This window comes from Ornithodoros turicata, chromosome 10 (genome assembly GCF_037126465.1).
Source record: "Ornithodoros turicata isolate Travis chromosome 10, ASM3712646v1, whole genome shotgun sequence".
In the NCBI taxonomy this organism is placed as follows: domain Eukaryota; kingdom Metazoa; phylum Arthropoda; class Arachnida; order Ixodida; family Argasidae; genus Ornithodoros; species Ornithodoros turicata.
In genome coordinates this window covers 35,689,468-35,705,106 of record NC_088210.1, presented here as the reverse complement: position 1 = coordinate 35,705,106, position 15,639 = coordinate 35,689,468, and the positions used below count along the sequence as shown (strand labels likewise).

The 15,639-nt window shown below is 43.1% G+C and overlaps 1 protein-coding gene across 3 annotated transcripts in view; it reads right to left on the bottom strand.

Annotated features, from left to right (window-relative positions):
• Positions 1-14,012, bottom strand: part of LOC135370066 (E3 ubiquitin-protein ligase arih1l-like) — a 30,539-nt gene extending 16,527 nt beyond the window's left edge. Inside the window, exons 1-5 of one of the 3 annotated variants that reach the window (XM_064603758.1) lie at positions 13,790-14,012; positions 13,208-13,429; positions 11,671-11,738; positions 11,474-11,558; positions 10,203-10,277 (exon numbers count right to left, since the gene is read on the bottom strand). In XM_064603758.1, coding sequence (XP_064459828.1) covers positions 10,203-10,277; positions 11,474-11,558; positions 11,671-11,738; positions 13,208-13,420 — 441 coding nt within the window. In that variant the 5' untranslated portion in view covers positions 13,421-13,429; positions 13,790-14,012. Of the gene's footprint in view, positions 1-10,202; positions 10,278-11,473; positions 11,559-11,670; positions 11,739-13,207; positions 13,430-13,533; positions 13,588-13,789 lie in introns of those variants that run through there. The other 2 variants (XM_064603760.1, XM_064603757.1) reach the window with 2 other exon arrangements.
• Positions 14,013-15,639: the final 1,627 nt, after the last annotated feature.

The window sequence follows — 15,639 nt, the reverse complement described above, 5'->3', positions numbered from 1 at the left end:
GACGTGGAATGAGCGCTGTGCTTCTCATCATTTGCAAATCAAAATATGGTAATCAATATTTCAACACACGTGCCTCTCTCACTTTGGCCCAAAATCCCCTAATTAAACGGTTCATTAATGAATTTTAGGTAATTAGTCATCTTGTAGTTACTACATACTTTCTTAGGAAGAATGTCCGCCGAGCATCATAACTCAACTGCAAAAACGACATCGATGCTGCTCTCATAGCCTTTTTATAAAACAACTTTAGAGGATAAAAAAATCACCCGTGTTCAGTTAATGTATGTACGTACATGTTTTGCGCGTGACGTAAATTCAATATTGCTCTCATAAGTCACGCAGCATTCCCAGAGGCTGGCAAGTTATCCCCAATGCCGTAGGACAAGTGAATGTAAATGTAAATTGATATATTTTAAAAGCATGGACAGTAACTTATTCTTTCAATGCATTAGTGATTGTTCTCAATAACTCTAACAAGTACAGAGGCTCCAGAGCAACCATTTTAACAGAGACAGAGGAAATAGGTGTTTCCAATGTGGTACACTTATCAGGGTACAGACTGCCCAACAATTCCCAAGAGTTGGATTAAAAATGCATGGAACAGATTATGTATTTACCCGATAGAAACGCACACACCTTCATTTTATCATTGACCAAAGTCAAACCCGTGTCTGGATGGACGGACATTCACTGAAGGTGTAAACACTTTCTAGGCAAAAGAAGGCCTGTTGGACACTTTGTTAGACATACATGTAGTGTCATCCAGCTGCAATTTAAAGTGCATAAAACATATGGCTGAGAGTTGCTCCAAAAACAATGGGCACCAAAAGCATGGGAGTTGTGGGAGTTGGGGATTAGAACAAGTAATGATCGGGCCTTCTTTCATCTAGATGGCGTTGGAAATGTCCACCGTTGCAGTGGCTCTACTTACCCGGCTGGGGTTTGGCTACAAAGATCAAAAGGACAAAATATCTTTTTCAACGTGACACTCCTGCCAACGTTGTTGGGTTGGGCACCCGCAAATACTAGGCATTGCACTCAACAAAGGTCAAATTAAGCTCCCAAAGATCTGTCTTTGCAGGTAATGTGCGTTAGAATCGAGTAAACACTTTTACTACATCCGTGCAAAGGGATAGAAGCACATCAAATACGGTACAAATTTCAAAGAAGGCCAACGTCACATGAAAGTTAGAGGCGTACCTCTGCAGCGTCCCACTGTGTCCCCTCAAATCCGCTCCAAAATTGTGTGCATATGTATTTATATAACACTGCCAGCCCTTGACAAGAAACAGCACCAGCACACGGGACAAAATCCAAAAATTTGCTTCTATATAGTAGACTAATCACATATATCTACTGTGGTACACTGCATGAATTACAGCAACCCTTCGGAGAAGCAGTAACGCTAATTTATCTAAACTAAATAAGCTAGGGAAAACACACACGGAACTAGGTAACTACTTCACTACAAATCGCACAAGCATGGCATAAGACTTAAGATAACTTCTGGATAAGACTTATTGTACCAGATGGACAATCAGAGCCTGAACCACTACTGATTACATGGTTCTGGAAGCCCATTCCAATCAATCTATTCCATTACGTACTTAGTGTTTTGTTCGCTGAGGACCTGAAGAAGGCCGCATAATATTTTGAGTAAAGCTTGTGGGTGAATTGCGCATTAGTTGAAAAAAGCAATGTGCTTTTCAAGAGGCAGTATGTTTGCGCGCACCCTCAGCGCCGAAACAGATTGAGTATATTCTATAACAATTATAAGCGAACCTGAGAGCCCTATTTTGGATGCGCTCTAGAGTTTCAATATTTTGTTTCGTAAAAGGAGCCCAGACGAGGCAAGTATAATTAAGGATAGAACTAGGGTTGTCAATCGGGATATCCTAAATCCCGGCCAATTTTTTACGTCCCGAAGTCCCGGGATGTCGTGAGAGCAAAAATGATGGGAAAATCATACGTGTGTAGACCATCATGCGTGACCTATTCCTTCGTAAGGAAATGGCCCTTTTTATGACTGGAGGTGGCCGCTGCCTAGATGTATCGTTTCTTTTAGCACAGAAGCTGAACGGACCTTCAGTTCGGCAGCAAGTATTTGCACAAAAAGAACTGGGGGACACACCCTCGCCACTCTGTGATGAGCAAGCAGCGACGGTGTTGTAAACCAATTAGTTTTCCATTAGTTTGTTTTTTTTACTTTTTGTCGTTACTTCAAGTGTAGCGGGACTTTTCAAGCGCAACAGTGAAATGCAGAAAGGAGTGGCATTATCGTAGCAAAGCCACACACAAAAAAATGTAACCATTTCACCGTCACTATTTTACCAATGTGGTTACACTGCAAATTTTCAGGTGCTTTCCTTCAGGAAAAGTCCAAATTTGACAAAGTGTACATGAACTGCGCACAACATGCCGATATAGTCACTTGAGGTAAATGGACTTGGAAGTAGAGTCCTGCACGACCCTAGGTTTTTGGTGTCGTGTGCAGCCAATGCACTATTAGAAAGTACACAGAGTCACTCAATTTATTACGTGTCTCTACTCCTGTTGCTCGAAATGACTTAAAACGTCGCTGATAAGGATGGAACAAACGGCCAGTCCTTGGCCTTCGTGTTTTATGCGTCCCGGCCCAGTATTTCCAGCCGTGGCATAAGTAGATTTGTAAGAAGAGAAGATACGGCCACAAACATATAAGATCTGTCGGTTTAACACCACAAGACCAACGTCAATCCAGAACGCAAAGTTTTTGTGGAGACAGAGAATGCTCCCAATCTTTACCTCTCTCACCAAGCTTTATGAACTTGTTTGTGAAATACGATGTCAAGTGCATACGCATAATGCAGTGCGTTTTTGCAAATATTGCTTTATTGTAACGAAGATCATCAATGATGATGAAATCAGTTTCCCCCCCAGCAGAGGAGGAGGCATCCTGGAGGGTTTACGGGGAACGTGCAGACTCAGTGAAGCGGCAACAACGGTCAGTAGGAAGTTCCAGAGGTTGAATGAGGTGTTGCCAGATGACTTTGACGTAGGAGACAGGCCAGACTTGCGTAGAGGAACCCACAGCCAAACAAGTTGTTCCGGATGGTAGATTAAGTGCTTGGACGTGGAATATCCGGACGATTTGTGGGCACTCGTCTGCTCCGCAAGTTGCATTCGCGGGTTGGCAATGTCAGGAACATAAGGGAAAAGGGTGTCGATTGTATGCACGTCCGTGTAAGAATGGGCTCAACCGCATCGTGGACTGCGGTATTGTAGGCGAAAACTGAAGTAAGTCTTGCCGAGGTGAGATGTAGAATGAGATCGTATCTGCTAGGGTGTGATTCAACCGTTTGTTTGTGGGTGATAAGGCCACCTCAAATGGTGGGAAACGGAGCAGCTGGAAAGTATCTCTTTAACAATCTGGGCAACGAATTGGCAGCCTCTGTCGCTTACAAGGACTCTTGGCGCCCCGTGCTGGAGGAGTTAGCAACCTCGGCCGCCGTAGGAAGAGCGGATGCTACAACGTACCTGGTAGAGTGGTCGATAGCAGTTACATTCCACCGGGTGCCAGAAGTTGATAGAGAAAGTGGTCCGAAAAGGTCCACATCAGTGGAATGGATGTTCAAGGGGGGGGGGTAGCGACTGAAGCTGACTGGAAGGAGATTTCCGTTGTTGACACAGCTGGCAGGACAATACGTATTTGTGGACGGTTTTGTATAGGCACGGCCAGAAGAATTTTCAATGAATACGCTCGTAGGTTTTGAAGAAGACATGAAGCGTTTTTAGTATAGCATTCCAGAGGTGGCAGGGAACAACTAACACAAGTTGGGAGCCTTCAGGGGAATAGTTCTTTTTGTCCCAATTTTTATGAATGAGCTTTTTGTCTGTAGATGGAACAGTGCCATCGAGGTGACGGATGAAAGTTGCCTCGTCCTGAAGTTGTTCAGAGGGAAAGGTTTGTGTGTCAAGCTGGGATAAGCACATAACATCTGCACAAGAAAGCTGTGTGTCAGAGTTCCCCATTCCAAGCAAGCACCAAGAAAGGGCATCAGCGTCCTGGTGTTTCCGTCCGGACTTATATTGAAGTAGTAGAGCCCAGCGCCCTAGACGACCAGAAGGATCCTTCAACGATGCGAGCCAATTTGACGATCAGTTATCACTGAGAAGTGCCAGCCATAGAGGTAGGTAGAGGTAGAATTTATGTATAGCCCAAATAACTGCTAAGCACTCCCTTTCGGTTGCGGAATAATTCTTGTCAGCTTTAGTCAACGTGTGGCTGGCATATGCAATGACGTGCTCCATTGGTACATCAGGAGGTCTTTGTGCCACAAGCATCTGTGTGTAGTTGGGTGACGGAGAGAAATGACGGAGGATGAAGTGACATTTCAGATTCGGAATCCCATTCAAAGTTCTTGTCCAGAGAAAGGGGGTCTGTCAGAGGTCCCACAATACGGCCCTTAATAAACCATCTCAAGTATGACGATAGCCCGAGGAAACTTCCAAGCTCTTTGGAAAACGGCCTTCATTTTTTCCGGGTCTGGAGATATTCCTGTAGCATTTTAATTTCTCTAAGTCAAAGTGTCAACTGTAGGCCTGCCTTCTCAAACGCTGTCAACATCGATTTGAGGCGACACAAGTGTTCTTGAAAGGTAGCGGAAAAGACAACAGTGCTACTCTAAATATACGTACTAAAAAAGATCTTGAAACTTTTTGTTAAGAAATAGAAGCTTTATACCCAGTTATTGTACATTGTTCTTTTAAGTTTGCACGTATAATATATGAAATGATGTACGCTGCTGAAACTTTGGGCGGGAGAGCCTTGTCAAGTTATTTCCGGTAACTTTTAGCTTTGCTGTCCCACCATGTAATGTGGTAAACCAATAAATTGAATTTAATTGAGTGGAATCTTCTGGAACAGGGCTACACGTGGTCGCTTACGCTCCGCGGCTGGTTGTGCACAACAAGAAAACTCGTGAAAAGCCACTTGGCATGTATAAGGAACACGTGCAGGAATGCCTTCTGTTTGGAGAGCTCCATTGGAGGAGACAAAACTATCGTACAAGACTGGACTGATGGTAGGGCAACAGCATATTTTATCGAGAGACACGAACAAAATGAAATAGTATGTGGTCTGCAGCAACCTCTAGCAATGGTCATGCCACGAAACATGTCTTACGTGCTGTCTAATTCTTCAGAATGCGTTGGCACAGCTTTTAAAAGGAAGTGAGAGAAGAAAAGCTTGGAGGGCACGTCCGTGCAATCGGGAGACAGAACAAAATTCGGGAGTCTCCCGGATAATCTGGGGGCTGGCAGGTATAGAATTCTCCCTTTTTATTCTCTCCCTGTATTGTCTGTGTGGCCATCTCAGTGTTATCACTAGAGTATATAAATATGCACTAAAATATGCGTGCAACTACACATTAAAAATCTTGTAAATATGCAGTAAGAAACTCGAATATATGCAACGTTTTTCCTCGTTCCTTTTTCGAAAGCCAGTGTGTGTCCAATGCATAACTGACTAAATTTCGGCGTTTTATTAAGGATCGAAAGGTAAAACAAAGCCGCCATTGTTAGTCTTCATAAAAGTAGCGAATGCAGGGTACAGTCTATTACTTGGACACCAGGTGAGGATATGAGCCTCGAGCGCTGAGCAGCAACACAACCAGACCCCTCCCAAAACACACCTTCTCAAAGATGACGAAAGCTCTCGCACTTGGCCATAACATGCCAAACATGCATTATATGCACCATAGAAGACTTGTATTCTTTTCTTTCTCATTTCCAGACAACGTGCACTTGCATGAAGTTCTGCACTCCAGCTATCATAATTATTGGCCAATAATTCCGACTTTCTAGTTTTCTGACAAAACTATTAGCACAGTCAAACGCCCCATAAAACCAACGTACTTCCGCATTCAATAATACTAATAACCTTTCCTCGGAAGACATGCTTCATTACTCGTACTGGTGTCGCGTCAAACCTGCATGGTTTTTGGGTTTTACTGACTCCTAAGCGCCAGAAATACGGCACGAAAATGTACTCCCACGGCCGATATTCCAGACAGATTTTACAACATGAAGACCATTTGCCATTCCTGCCATGACGCATGTGCACAAGTGCAGAGTGCGACCAAAACTGATCTATCAATACGCATATCTTGGACTATGAGTACCTTTGAGTATCAGAAACTTCAAGTGAGGATGTCGATGATGTTACTACAATAGACGCCGTTTAGTGGAGGCAGATCGTGACTAATGTGCCATTTGACACTTCAGTAGCAATAGTGTCATCGTCTTCTTCAGCACCACCATAAAAAAAAGTGTAAACAATGGCAGCAACGAAGATGATGTTGATGAACCCCCTTCCACGTGAACAATCCTTGCTGTGGGGACTACAGTGATGATAGACACATATTTATTTCTTGACTCACTTTGAATATTCTGAGTGAACCGATTCTTCCGAAATATAAGTACGCAATTCACTAAAAATTCAGGCCGCTTCATTATTTGGACTAATTTCGTGGCTCCTATAAGTGCGAAAAATCAGTGTGGTGCATTTGCTATTCAATATTTTTTTCATTCGTCAACTGTGTGGCATTTTCTTCAAGTGGAGTTCAAGTTTTTGTATGGCCCTGTAATTCTGTACTTAAATGCATTCAGTGTAACCCTGTACAGTAAAATGGCTTGATTCAAGAAGGTCACTTAGCCACTTTCCTCCAACAAGTTGTGTCTATCAGTCTAAGGGATCCTGTGTTCTTCTACACCGATGTGACAAGCAGCCTATTGAGTTTTTCTCACGCTGGTTGTCGACACTGTAGCTTCCCTCCCCTTTTGTTTATGTGTGCTGTATATGATACAATATGACACAATGAATTCAGGTTGTCATCCTAAAGAAACATGTTCTTATGTCAGATCATGGGCAAGGCTGTTTGCATCCCTTCCAGTGCAGAGGAGTCATACAGCATTCTTCTGCTCAAAACTGTCAATAAACCTTGGAGCTTCATACTTTAACCCAACAATCTCTGACAGTAACTACTTGACCCCAGCCTGTCTGTGTCAGCGCTGGTCGGTGCTTCAGAGAGGGAGTCCTGGTCGCCATCCATGTTTCTTTGAAGGCGAGTCCTCGTTGGAATCGTATGAGGAGTTTTGATAGGGAACTACTACTTCCTGCCACTTAGTGATATCACGAACAAAATTGACTTTTCTAAGGTGATTTTAATATTCCTGGCCATGACTGGAATTTTGGTTGCATATCTTCCCCCTGTACTGATTTGAACATGAGGGCATATGCACTGTTAGGCTTTGCAGCAGTATAACCGCATACGTAATAGCGCTGGCAATATAGTACTTGATCTTGCACTTGCAAACTCGTCAATCTGAAGACATATCGAGTGATGTTCAACCTCCTCATTTCCACTACCCACAGCCACCTTCTTTCCGCAATGGTGATTATTTACCCTTATATAATTATGTCCGTGATCATGATTGGTTTTACTGATGACTGTGTCGAGTCAGCAGCGACAAAGTTGACAGAATTCAAGCTTTCGTTCCTCTGCAATCCTCGTGCTCTATGAAATATCAAACTTTGTTCTCCAAAGACCTTGCATATTACATACGACGAAAGTTGCACTACCGGCGTACGTATAAAAAAATCTAAATTGCAAACCTGGTATGAAAATACCGAGTGTCGAGTAGTGAACAACTTATTCTCACGTGATAAGTTTCTCTACCTTGCATATGTAGAGACAAATTTATCTCCTAAACTGCGTGACTTCTCGAAATTTGTCAATGAGCGCAGACACCATCAAATCTATACCAGTTCTCTATGACATGACGGTAATCTTTTGACTGGCTCTTCTAACGTTTCTTCTTCACAACCTGTACTGACCGATACACTTCAGTGTGACAATTTCTTGTCATGTGTGCCTACTGTTGAGTCAGAAGAGCGATCAGCTGAAACCTGAATCAAGCTGGTCAATCGTGCAATCATGCTATCAAAAAGCTGAAACCTAAGCGCACAGCTGGAGCCGATGGCATCCCGAACTTCATTGCAAAGGAATGTGCAGATTTACTTGCCCCTGCATTGTGCCACCTTTTGAACTTCATCGACTGGTGTATTCCCTGAACAGTGGAAATATTCCTTAGTTCCACCTACTGATATAAAAACTTATCGCACTCTTTCTTTACTTTGTTGTTTCGCGACTTTTTTAAAATGATTTTGTGTACTTGCCTCCCTGAATATTTCTCGAAAAAGATGAGCTTTTTGAGGGGCAAGTCTACTTTGACATGACTAAAGCCTTGGACAAGGTCACGTAAGCTTCCATCTTTCTAAGCTACCTATCCTATCGTACAAATCAAGATGGTGTTCGCTTTGTGTCAACATCCCACAAGGAAGTAGCCACTCTTGTTTCTTGTTTTTGTTAATGATATGGTATCTGTTGTTCAGCATTGCAATGTACTCTTCTTTGCTGATGACATCAAGATAATTACAAAAGTTTCTACTGAAAGCTATTTCCTGTTTCATTGTAAGGTGGTGCTCAGTCAATGGTTTATCTTTAAACCAATCTAAGACTAAAATGATTTCTTTTACCAGAAAGTGTGATCCACTGTTGTATAGTTACTTAATCGAGGTTGTTGCTATTGAAAGGGTCCAACTGCTGCATGACCTTGGGGTGCTCATTGATAATCAGTTATTTTTCCGCCAACATGTTTCTACTATCTGTAATTCTGCGCTTCGTACACTTTGTTTTATTTTCGCTTCACTTCCGGTTTTATTCGTGTATCTCGTGTCACTGTGTTTCTTAGTGCGCGGTAGACTGGAATTTGCCTCTGATTTGGAACTTTATCTCTGACGGGCTTCTCACGTTGAGCATGTGCAAAGGAAGATTGTTGGAATGTTCTACGATAGATACTTTTATCGCCGTTGCTTTTATAATCATGCAGTAGACTTCCGTTAGTACGACTTTCAATACGTTTTTTCGCTTTTTTCGATCAAATTTGACTGTCCCGTCAAATGATGAGTTCATACATTTCTATCGATAAAAAAGTTTTGTTATTTCGAACGTGAAAGCAGTTCACATTGCTCGATTCGATCGATCGATGCGTCCACGAACTAGTTGCAGTCCCGAGTTGCATCGTACACAAAAGTTCATGCTAAAGCTCAACTGAACAGTACCGATCCGTACCGATAATTACGAGTTTTAGTGCATTGTACGCTATCATCTTTGCGTTCTGCAGAACCACCAATGCTATCCGTTACATAGGCAAAGACGTCCCATGTACTAAAACTCAATCCATTTGGTGTTGAGAGTTCCTCCTTTCTCGTATTTTTCTCTCACGTTTCTCAGGGCTTTCGTTCGGAATCTGTCGGTGCAACAGGAGTGCGATATCAAACGTGTGCTTGGCGAGGTTCGATCACTTTGTGCAAGTGGATAACAATGTTGCTGGACATTGATATTTGCTGTCTTGGATTGACGAAAAGGTGCAAGATGCAATGTGTCCTGTCCTGTCCAAGTGTGAGGGACAGTGGACATTCACCTCGTCCATTTTTCCTCCTATTCTTTAATTCCACCTTCGGATAATTCCATCAAATTTTGCGTTCCCTTTAGGGTCACCGTACATACTAGTATTCTCAACAGGTTGAATATGCAGACACTTTCACCGAGACTCCTCGGCGCAGTTAGAATACTCACACTAATGTGTTGCTTTATTCACTTATCAACTATGCTAGCTCTATGTATCAAGTATAGCGAGCATTTTGCTCTAACTTTAACGAGAATGTTCCTGCCCCTGGCGCAGTTTAAAACAAGCTTAAAAGAAGGTCTCTTAGGTGTTCCTGTATAGTTTCCGTGATCTGTTCTCATTGCCATATTGTGGTTAGCGCACCACTGAAAAGGAATCTTCCTGTTGGTATCCACTTTCACTGATGCACCATCTTGTTTGTTTACATAGCGTGTGTGAAGTGAAGTGTTCTTTTTCCTGCGCATATAACCCTCACAGCAGTCACTACTATGACCAGCGGGACAGAAAAATTAATACATAAAACCACCATCCCGAGAACAAGTCTCTACAGGTTTTTATGAATGAGCCCAAGGACAAAGGTGTGTGCAGTATCTCAGGTGACTGAGGTGACAAATATAGATTTGGCCACAAAAGAAGAGACTGCTGTTCCTTGGGTGACTCCAGCTTGGGTGAACAAAGTGTAAACCACGTACCGTGTTAGGCAAGTCTCGGAGACAGATCTCACAGTCTTCCATTCCCAATGCCATGGGCCGGCCAGAGATTGACTTCTTTAAAAAGCAAAACAAAAGTACACATGAGACAATCTAAACATGGAATGCATAAAGTCACTTCTCAAAATGATGTACAGCCAGAATTCGTGCAACATTTCACAGTTGTGCACATTGCTTGGAGAGGTCATGTGCAATGAGGGAGTTGCTTATCCCAACACATTTTGCTCAGGATAGAGTTGAAGAATTCAATTTACTCCTCAACTCTAAATTACTTCATACGTCTATACGGCACTAAGTTGCAGAACTGAACCCATATACTACAATACACACCTTTTCACCAAGTGTGAATTTGTATTGTAGATACACTTTTTCCTTGCATGGACGTACGTATTGTAGATAGGATCTGGTATGATAACACTCGAATACTTCAGTAGCGCCCATATTCACCTTGAATTTTAGACTTAACAACCTGATTTTTATCCTAAATTTACAAACGATATTTCACCCAAAGAATCAAATGTACAGTATTGTCTACTTCAAAGAGGGTAAGAGTAGACGCGATTTAATTGTGTCTTTATTAGGAGCTTGGAGTATGAAAGAATGATGCTGAGAAAATATCATAAGCTTGACCCGACATGGATTTGCATGTTTTTTTCCTTCCAACAGAGGACATCTGCATGTATTGGAGTTGCATTCATAGTTTCAAGGTTAGTGCATGTTTTTGCTTCAATGCATACTTGGATCGTCAAGATGTGCGTTTAACAAAAACCTTGCCTGTTGGCACAGCGGTGTATCTGAGGCTCAGAATATTGCAACAGTCAGTATACAGAAAGAAGACAGCAGAGGGAGACAGTGTTAGTGCAGGTCGTTTGTCAAGCTTCAATACACAGTGACCTGGTGTACCCTTCATGAAAACTATTGGGTGACGACACCACAGCGAGATCAGAGGAAGGCACGCTAGATACATCTGGATACAAATGTAAATGTGAGGTAAACATTCAACATGGTTGTCTTCCGTGCAGATTGAGACAATTGTGCTGTAACCACGAGTGGGAACGCACTATAACGCAGTGTATCCAATAAAGAACCCTAAGTACGAACTGACAGATGTCGCCAAAATAAATGTGTTTCCAAGTTGACGCTTTTAAAGCTTTTGGCGCATAATGGCGCGCATATTTCGCCCATTTTTAGTGCATACAAATCTGCGGTCTGATCATAAGGTATCGACACTGGGACTATAATTAGATGCTTACCCTCTGAGACTTAGTTGACGGTTTTTTATATGGATTGACAACGTGAGCCTCTTTGAAGAGCCTTTCCTGATCACTGTCATAGTACCTACGATGGTGAAAAAAAAAAAGACACGTCAGTGATGCCTTCCTGAATTTCTGTGATACTATTTACACTACCATCTATACTATCTATGATACTCAATTTGAGACAAACTCACCTTTCATATAGCTTCTCTTTATCCCATTTGAAGTGGTTCAACAATATCCTTGTTGTAGTGGGAGGGATCTGAAAGCCAGACAGCATCATTACTCCGATACGTAGGAGAATCAACAACCAAGAACGTGCCATAGAACATAAGAAAACACATTGTAGAGTGCTCTTTGAATGCAAGCATTGTGGATTGTGCCATTCATCTAGCTTGTTTATGCGCTGTAGACAATTCTCAACAAGGATTTTCCTGCTCATTTTACACTAGACTGGCAGTCAATGGAACTTTTTCTTCCAAACTCTAATTCTACAAGCTATGCGATGATGATGATTCGGAGTTTAATGGTCATAAGTCATAACAAGTCATAATTTATCATTCTAGTTTTCCAATGTGTGCACTTGGCATGACAAATGGAAGAAACATCTAGGAGAACACTTACTGTGTCAACACGATGGCACGTTTTGAGTCCTTCAGCAGTGGCAAAGCCAGAGGGGATTCAAACCCCAAAACAAATTTTACCTTTGGTAGTGCATTTGAGAGAGGGAAACTTCTCCCAAAATAGTTTGCTGGCTATGCCACTGCCCTTCAGAAATGTTTTAGCAGTATCACTATACCATGTGTCAATGTTAAAAGATTAGTTCATTATGACAAATCAAAGCACATTATGTTGGTGCATTTACAGTATATGACTGTTCACAGTGTATGTGACACCCACACATTTCCCACACAGCAGACAATGGACTAACTCGACTTCTTTCAAATTTATGGTAGACAGAGTTGATGATATTACGATTTATAGTAATAGTAGATTAATAGTAAGTAGTAGCAAGCTGCATTGAACATACCCTTTGTGTCCTGCTATGTTATGTCAACATGTATTGCTATTACTTAGCAATACTGCTGGCCGCCTGCTATGCATCTCATCTGCTACGAAATGTGTCATCGCGAAGATCATTGTTGGGTGCCTTAGTACGTCAAACAACAGGCACCGATTTCACTTTTTATTTGGTTGAGTACACCACGAACCCACCCGAGTGTTTGACAAGACCACCAGCATCAAAATAGGATCGCGTTCATCGAATGCTACCTACAAGGTTGAGTCGCTTCGGAAACCAGTTTCTAGCGTTAACAAAACGACCAGCACTAGGTGTACAAAAGATTTAATACTGGGATGTCAGCCTATACTTTTGCACACAAATACGGAGCACTAGCCACCATAACTGACAGTTGCGTCAGGCTTACCGTTTTTAAGGGAATATTGTGAGAGGCACGTAAGAGAACAAGAAAAGACATCTTAAGCGGCATGCAAAGCAGCTCACTCCAGCTAATCGTTTCATGTGTCGGATATACCCATGACGCTATGCGTCACCAAATCGTGCAAAGCTGCCATCGATAGTTTGGCGGCATTCGCTACGAGCATCGTACTTTATCCGATACTCTTCATCAATTTGTTGAATAACATCGACATAACCGGAGTTCACACCATCTAATTTAGGGTTAACATCCTACAACAACTGAATGACAACGCAGCCCACCTGAAACATACCTCAACGACATTGTTCACATCTCTGATACAGTCTATCATGTGTTGCACGATTTCTTCTGTGGTTAGGACATCGAAGGGAAAGTCTTCAATTTCCATTTTTTCTTTGGTCGTTGTCGGTTCTGGTTCCAAACCAATGGATAGCCCGTCATCTTCTTCGCCACTAGATTCGTTCCCAGAATCGGTATTGTAAATGTTGTCGTCCTCCGAATCCATTTTAGGCCACTTACAAACAAAAAGAAGACGAAAACGGTAAAAATTCGGCAAAACTTTGGAAATGAGCACTACTTGGCCAAACACAGGCCTCCCCACTGCTCATCGTTCCATACCGTGTTTATTCTTGTGACGTCATATAGCCGTTGCGCCATCTGAAGGTCAATGCGCAAGGTAATGAAACGTCAAGGCCAGCAGTGCCAGCAGGTTCAATTTCGATAAACGAACGTTTTTCTGCGGCCAACCGCGATGCCTTTCAGATTTCAATTGGTTCAACAAATATTCACCGTTCTCGTCTGCCCATTCGAAGCACTATCATTTGCTTCGGTTTTTCTGTAAACTCTACAATTCTGCAATGAGACTAGAACATACCTTTGCATTACCGGATCAGAGTTTGAAACGACTTGAGCGTCTTTGCGCAGCATGAGTCAACCATAACACCCGACCAGCAGGAATCTGAACAACAAAGCCCAATGGCCAACAAGGAATTTACATGCAGTTGAGCCCCACGGCGGCAACCATGCGATGTCCGTCGAGCTGGCCCTTTTGAGGTCTTCCAGGCGCAGAAACCGCCCGCGGCAGAAGCTGTCACTAATCATCATCGTCGTCGTTATATCTTGGGATCATCATTTTCAAAGCTAGGGGTTCAGGCGCGCATAATTGCGTGTGCGCTCCACAGATTAGAATAGAACAACATGTATATGACATTTAGGTCAGAGCCACAGAATCCGTGTTGGGACCACGAATCTAGGTGGTGACCTGGGTTTGGTATAGGACAAATAAAATGGAGAAACGTGGTCAATATGAGAAACATATATACTTGAAGTGTGGTTTACATATTTATTGCAAGATGTTGATTGTCAGAGATTGGAACCGAAAAACGGTAAAAACCCGTATTTTTCGCTAAACCGAACCTGAACCGAAAAAGATTAGGCGGTTACCGGTTCGCGAAACAGTTCACACGTAATGTATACGTTGTGAGAGATGGAAACTTTTTACGCAGCGGATTGAGTCGCGTTGCCAAACAAACCGAAACGAAACAAAACTGCATCCCAAAACTGCTCAGCAGCAACAGCACCTTCGAAGTAGAGCTACGTGCCTGGAAGAAGAACAGTCTCTGTTCGAAATATAGGCGGCTCCTGTCCTGAGGCAACTCCCTTCGTACTTCTCTACCGGTTCGCTGGATTTCTACCCATCTACGTGCCAGGCAGATTTTTATTTGGCGGCGGCAGCGCCTGCCCGAAATGGTCGGCGGCGGAGGAGCGCACCCTTGCGCGTGTGGTGGCATGGAGAGGGGGCGGCGACCGCCGACACATGGTGCGGCGGCGTTGGGCGGAACTGCATGCGCAAGATGAGAAATCGTATCAACGTGGCTTCGTGTCTTCGTACCCCATTCAGGAAGCATCCATCCACATGACGGCACATGCAACAGTGGCGGGGGGACAAATCCCCACCCCCTACCTGACGTTGCGCACTGTGTGGTTGTCCAGAGGTTCCTATTATTAGAGATGAGTGCGCGTATAAAAATCCGTACCCGCACCAGAAGCTCAATGCGCACGCATGTTTCAGTTATGCTAATCGTCACAGCACGAAATGATTTATTGATGCTGGGTACACTGTCCGCTAGCGACGCTGGATGGATGGGATTGTTGGTGCACCCCTGGTGGGCCTCTATGAACTGTGCGGACGTGCTCAAAAATTTCTTCGCCAGGCTTTGTTCCGGTTTAAAGTTATTCCTCTTTACCCATGGTGTGTACAATACGCCCCTATTTTCCTTTTGAGTTGAACTTGTAGGCGCTGTCTTTTCCAGGTGTATATGACACACCACAGATGGTACTTGGTCCTGTTTCAAAATCAGCTGTTATGTTTTCGATGTCGAATTGTTTGTTCGTTTGCGGGACTTTTCCTGGCTCCTCTGCATTTGTGTTTTAACCTTCGCTTCGATCTCCATCACCGTTAAGTCTTCTCCGTCGGCGGTGCACAAACCGAGAGCATGTCCTTTTGCCTCCAAGTGCCGTGCAGTCTAGGATTACGTGCTCCATAGTCTCTATACCTGGTCGTTATTACAATGTCCTCGAATTTACTTCTCCACACATTGCCTCAAAAAGACGACTACTCTCCTGTGTGTTATCATAAAGGCCGATTACGTTTGCTATATTCGTTTTTTTCTGTCCTGTATATCTCCAAAGCTGGTTTTGCCAGGCTCCAACAGCTCCCCATAG